Source organism: Monopterus albus, unplaced genomic scaffold (assembly GCF_001952655.1).
Source record: "Monopterus albus unplaced genomic scaffold, M_albus_1.0 scaffold274.1, whole genome shotgun sequence".
NCBI classification, from domain to species: domain Eukaryota; kingdom Metazoa; phylum Chordata; class Actinopteri; order Synbranchiformes; family Synbranchidae; genus Monopterus; species Monopterus albus.
In genome coordinates, this window is record NW_018128154.1 from 58034 (window position 1) to 64349 (window position 6316).

At 47.8% G+C, this 6316-nt stretch overlaps 1 protein-coding gene across 1 annotated transcript in view; it reads left to right on the forward strand.

Moving 5' to 3' along the window:
* The first annotated feature begins 1076 nt into the window (after positions 1-1076).
* The window catches only part of ccdc171 (coiled-coil domain containing 171), a 13048-nt gene continuing 7808 nt past the window's right edge, over positions 1077-6316 (forward strand). Inside the window, exons 1-12 of the mRNA XM_020622223.1 lie at positions 1077-1729; positions 2478-2730; positions 2909-3059; positions 3145-3314; positions 3710-3856; positions 3936-4028; positions 4252-4412; positions 5144-5282; positions 5355-5442; positions 5514-5629; positions 5805-5894; positions 5978-6160. Of these exons, the coding sequence (XP_020477879.1) occupies positions 1587-1729; positions 2478-2730; positions 2909-3059; positions 3145-3314; positions 3710-3856; positions 3936-4028; positions 4252-4412; positions 5144-5282; positions 5355-5442; positions 5514-5629; positions 5805-5894; positions 5978-6160 (1734 nt within the window). The 5' untranslated portion in view covers positions 1077-1586. The remainder of the gene's footprint in view (positions 1730-2477; positions 2731-2908; positions 3060-3144; positions 3315-3709; positions 3857-3935; positions 4029-4251; positions 4413-5143; positions 5283-5354; positions 5443-5513; positions 5630-5804; positions 5895-5977; positions 6161-6316) is intronic.

Here is a 6316-nt window from a genome sequence, read left to right on the forward strand (position 1 = left end):
TGTTGTCACATGGGACACAATAACTGGGGTCCTTGTAACGTTGATGTCCAGCAGGTCACAGTTTATTTACACAAAATGACAAAATACGGGTTAGCGAAAATAAGGGGTGACAAAATACGGCAGTGGGCTGTGGATTCACACACAAACAAAATCAAACAACCTGTAAACCCCAAATAACCAATCAGTCATCAAAAATCCATAAAACGCCACATTCACATACTTAAAGAAACTTATGTAACAGACTGTTTAGTGTTATGTCTCCCCGGTGTGAATGTGCTGGTGCTCTGTTTATGTGTGTAGTATACCTTATGTCCTTTTGTCCTTTGGGGCTTGCCATACTTGGGTAGAAAGGGGACATGGGAAGAGAGAGATGGGAGTGTCAGTTTTGGAGTGAAGAGTGCAAAATAAAGTGACGGAGAAGTTCAGACCTGAAGCTTTGTCGTTTTATTATTTTATACACATGTCTAGTTGAGCCCACGTAAATACTCGGCTACAGTTGCTTTGCCAACCTGAGCGCCACCAAGTGACTGCAAATGCCTTTATTCCATTTTTTAAAAGTACACAGGGATATGAACGGACGTTACACTAGGACTAGTGTGTACTAGTTATCTGTGGGGGGCAGTAGAACGTCTGGGTGCGTCTACACAGCCTCGGATGACAGAAGAAGAAGAAGAAACATCCCGAGATCCTGCGGAAGTGACGTGTAGACGCTAAAGATGGCGTCAGATTCAAACGGTACTGGGTAAATGTTTAAGTAAGTATTTCAAAAGGTTTATTTTAAACCTTTCAGAGTTTTTAAATGAATGTTGTATTTTACATGTGCAGTGTAGATCGTCTCAAATGAGTGAAAAGTGGTTTGGAGCTAACCTTTTGACGGTGGACGTGCCTTTGTCCGGGTTGTACACGTATAGGAACGGAACTTCATTCACGAAATGCAGGAGTTTGATCCTGTGTGTTGACTAAGACAAAACGTAGACAGGCCAAGGCTTTTAACGAATCTGTACCAACGTCTGGTGGATTCGGCATACAGAAGATTCGCCAGGCCGATGTTGGTAATGACCTGATGTTGGTAAAATCTCAGCTGGAAGTTGCTGACAGTTGTTAAAACGCCGCTTTGTTTACAGAGGATGGTCGATTTTAAATTGAAACTGTTGAAACAGTCGCTTCTTACTGAAAAGCTGATGCAGATGCTTAGTAAATAGTAAAACCAGATGTTGCCAGAGGTTTTTAACTCGAATGTATTATGACGAGTGTGTCCTTGGTAGGTTTGTAAATGGAGATCGCTTTCGTTTGAGCGCGTCTCCAGGCAGGTGACACCTGCAGCCAAGCAACCGTCCTCCCCCGGGCACCCGCACGGCCTTCACACGGCCTCCGGGGCTTCTGCTGGTCACACTCAGTTAAAACAGAAATAAAACTATTAGTAAACTGTCTGTTTCCTGGAGTCGGCTAAAATGTTCACACACTCTTCACGTTAAGTGGCTAAAAACATATAAATGTGTGTTAACTCCTTAATTAGCCAATGAACAGGGTCCGTGTGTAGTAGTGGACATCAGAAAAACATCCACGGGGGGTTTAACATCAGGGACATGCAGGCGGAACGAGCGGAGCGGAGGACACAGCCTGGCCGAGGAGGGCGAAGTGAGGGCCCGCACGGCCACGCAGAGACGCGGGGTGCACTGCCGAGAGAGGCGGTCACCTGCGCCAGGAGCTCCGAGGAGGGACTAGCAAGGTGGGAACCGAGGATGTAGGGTTTAAAGTAGGTAGGTCGTTCTTTGGAACTGATGGCTTGTTTTCTAGTAGTTTATATTTTTTATTTAGTTAGTTTATTTGATTTAGTTTTTCAGTCGCTGTGCCTCTTTGTAGTCTTTGTATTTTTTTATCTGACCTTGTTTCACATGCCCTTGTAGTCATTTTGTGTCGTGCTACCTACTTTGCATCCCTTTGCAGCTGTACAGTGCCTCTTTTTAAACAGGTTGCATCTCTTTGTGACTGTTTTGAGTCTTTCACTCGTTTCGTGTCTCTTTCTAACTGTTTGACTTTCCAACAAGAACTGTTGTCACTTCATGCAGACTCTCTGGTACCAGGCCCTCCTGAGCCTGGTAGGCCTGTTCATGACCTGGTGTAACCAACTGTTACTAAAGGGGTAAAACTGCCACTGTTGCCCCATCCTGACATGATGAGTGTGATGCTGAGTAAGCATCACACTATCCCGTTTTTTATAGTTGAGCACATTTTATGGTGCACAATAAAGACAGCTGCTGATGTACTGTGAAGGACTGCAGTGATGCTCCTCTAAAATATGGTTTTTATCTAGTATCTGCTGACGCTGACATGTTTTTGAAGCAGCATCAGTACAACCACAGACATAAATACACCCCCCACGCCCTGTGCGTAGCTTGTAGTCGCTTTGCATCTCTCTGTGGTGGGTTTGTCTCTTGTAGTGTGAGTCCTTACTGGAGTTGTCATGTTTTCTTCAGGTTGAAAGAGATTACTGCCCCCATGTGGCAGAAAGAGAAGCAGGCAGGAAATGGAGGAAGAAAGGTGGGAAAAGATGAAGAGGAGAAGGGGAGAGGAAGAAGCAGAGGAGATGGAGGGTGGAGGTCAGATGGGAGAGGGAGGAGAGCGGCATCAGAAGGAGGTGATGGGAGCAAGGACTCAGAGAGTCTGAGGTGGAGAGTCAATCAGCTGGAGAAAGACAAACTGGAGCTGACGTCCAGCCACAACCAGGAGGTGAGAATGAACGTCCAGCACTGTTCAACTGGTTTTAGGCCAGTAAAAGGAAACTCCACCGGTTTGATGCTGTTTCCTTCTTCTGCTGCATCATTTCCCTGCAGGGGTCAATAACGTCTTCTCTTGTCTTTAGGAATCAGACGGTTTCCTTTAGTGTTTAGACTGTGTGTGTGTTCAGCTGTGCAGGCTGCAGGCGGAGCTGACCCGCCTGAGGTCCTCGGTGGAGCGAGGTGAAGCCCAGAGGACGGAGCTTCAATACCAGCTGACTGTGAGTCAGAGAGATGCCGACCAAGCTGTTGAGCTCAGCGCAGACAAACAGGCACTCACAGGTACACAAATCAAATGCACCCAACAGGACCTGCAGTGGTTTCACCAGTACTCAGAAGTGTGTGTGTGTGTGTGTGTGTGTGTCAGAGCGAGCAGCAGAGCTCCAGCAGGTGGTGCAGGAGCTGCAGAGAGCTCTGGACATCACCCGGCGGGCCAGAGAGGAGGACCAGCATGCTTTGCAGCAGGAGGTTGAGGAGCGTGACCGAATGATTCAGAGCTTCAACTGCGAGAACCAGCGACTGCACCGACTACTGCAGGTCTCTCACACACAGTGAACACTAGGCCTTCGTTGTACTGTTTTTAACCGTTTCAGCTGCTCAGAGCCAGTCTGTTTGTCGCTGTGCAATGGATCCAGCGCTCCTGTGTCAGTGGGAACTCCCAGGTACCAGCTGCTGCGTCGCCGGGCGCTTGGTGTACAAAGCGTATGAATGTGGACGGCTGACAGTGTCAAAATACAGTCTAACAGTGATGTCTCTGCTCTGTGTCGCTGGTTATTTGATTAATGCGTCTGTCCACATCGCTGGACCTTTGCACCTGTGCTCTGCACCTTCAACAAACAAAATCTAACCCTAAGTCAAAAGCAGGATTCAGCATGAACAGGAATTAAAGAAAGTCTTAATGCAGCTACTCTTTGTATCTGCCTCTGTTCCAGGATCATGAGAAGGCTCTGGAGGAGTCGGAGAGGAGGATAGCGGAGGTGCAGAGGGAGAAGGAGAAGGAGGCCGAGGTGAAGAGGCGACAGGCTGACGAACTGAAATACCTGATGGAGAGAATGGAAAGGAGCACGAGAGAGAAGGAGGTGAGGAGATGGAGGGAGAGTAGAGATGGAGGTGGAAGGAAGGGTGAACAAACAGCCGATCTGTTTCCTTTCTCCTCAGCTGTCGGATCAGAGGGTGAAGTCTCTGGAGTCGAGCATGGAGGCGGTGCAAGCAGCTCACCTGGAGTCCAGGTTCAACTCTGAGCTCATCCAGGTAAGTCTTACACAAACACATGACACCGAGTCACTGCCAGAAAATACAGACATATACAAAAATATACTCAGGTTGGAAGAACAGTCGCAGTGTGTGCTTCCTACTTCCTCTTCACAATAAAAGGCTTTTAATTTGAAACAGCAGGAGTAGGAAATGTTAGCTTTAGCAGTAACTTGGCTCTGTATGAGAGTGAACAGTAAACAGTGATCATGTGACCTGTCAGCGGCGGGTGCAGGACCTGGAGGCGGCGGTGGCAGTGGAGCGAACCGGCCAGCAGGAGGCGCAGTGTAGCCTGGAGCTGCTGAGAGCCAAGTTCAGAGAGGTGGAGAGAGCTTATGGCCTGGAGAGGGACAGGGGCGACGGCACTGAGCGCGCCCTGGAGCGGTGAGGTCACAAGGACAGGAGTGCCGTGATGGCAGCCTGAAGGATAAAGCTGGTGATTTTCTGTATTTGTAGAAAAAGAAACGAATTCAGGTTTTAGCTCCAGATGCTTGTTAACAGGAGACGTTGATGGTTTGGGTCTTTTCATTTGTTTGATGACAAATACAGAAAATCAGCAGCCTCGTCGTTCAAGGTGTCACTTCTGTGCCGTTCTTGATGGAGATCAATACATCAGATGTTTGCCAGTGACCAGAAACTGATCAGTGTGTTTGGAAGAAAGATGGAAATAAACTGTCACAATGCAGCTTTTCTGACGAGGCTCAGTGCTTCATTTAAAAACAGTAATAATGATCTTTATTTATTTATGTAGCACTTTTGAAAACGAATACTAGGAAGTGCTTTACAGTAAAAGGGATGAATGACAGAAATGATGTTATTAAAAGAAGTCCAGCTTATATTTTGTTACTGATGTATCAGCCTCATTAAAGTTGTGCTTTGTTTTCACCCAGGTCTAATATTTATGGAAACTAACGAGTCTGTTTTGTTAAATCAAATTAAATGAGTTGTTTACTGTTACGTCCACTGTAGCGACGACGCCGCTGCATATTGGTTTATTTTTGATATTACAATGAGATGAGAAATTGGCTGTTGTCATTTTGCATCTTATTTTTTTGTAATGCTTAAATGTGTGTGTGTGTGTGTGTGTGTGTGTGTGTGTGTGCGCACATGTGCAGGTTACAAGCCGAGTACAAACAGTATAAATCTGAACAAGATGTCGCCTTGGAAACGGAGAGGATCACGACCTCTGACCTGTCGGGGAGGCTGGAGGAAGAAAAGAGACGGCACGCTGACACACTCTCACTGCTCCAGCAGGTAGCGCACACATGTCTTTATGTGATATGAGTGAACCGACCCTTTGACCTGTCTTTCTTCTTCTGTGTTTAGGCAGCTACGAGGCAGCGCGACAGAGAGGAGGCCTTTGGGAACTGTCTGGAGCAGATCAGAGAAATGGTCCAGCAGCACAGGAACACAGGTAAACTCTCAACACACACCTGCTGCAAAGTACTCAGTGTTCCAGGAGCTAGACTGTGTGTGTGTCTGCAGACTGTAGTCCTCCAGCAAAGCATGATGGGAGTCGGAGTCCTTCCACTGAAGTGCTGCAGCTGCTGAAGACAACACTCGACAGCTACCAGCACAGACTGGGAGAGACTGAGAAGCAGGTACTGTCTCCGCTCCTGTTGGGCTTTGTCCTGGATTTCTTTTTAACCCCTTCCTCCTTAAAGGACAGTCATGGTTTCTAAACCATGGCCTCTACAGCTGGGTGGCAGATGACAGGACAGACTGTCATACTGTGTCTCCAGACCAGCTTCAGTGCTGGTGTTCTCTCTCCGACAGGTCCGGGATCTGATGCTTGCATCTGAGAGGCTGCAGGAGGAGAACCAGGCTCTGCGACAGCTGACCTCAGATCAGAGCAGGCAGATGGAGGTAAACGCAGCCCAGACTTAACTGGGAGGTTAACATCTTTAGGATGATTCTTCACTCTAGGATGATTGTTCTCTTCTCTGCAGGAGTCTCGGCAGGTAACGGTCAAACTGGAAGAGGAGGTGACTCGCCTTCGCCAGGAGAGCTCTGATTGGGCGACACAAAGCCGCGTTCTGCAGGCTGAGCTGCAGAAGGAGAGGGAGAGAGAGAGGGAGGACAGGGTGGCAGAGGTGCAGAAGATAACTGAACACTACCAGGAGGAGTCGAAGGTGCTTTCAGACACTCTCTTATGTACGTTTCCAGTCTCTGTCCTCGTCCCAGCTGAAGTGCCTGAGTCCTGATGTGTCCACAGCAGTGTGAACCAAACCAGATGTCAGATCAGATCTGGGCCACCTGTATACAGTGAGGAACAGAAGTATTTGAAC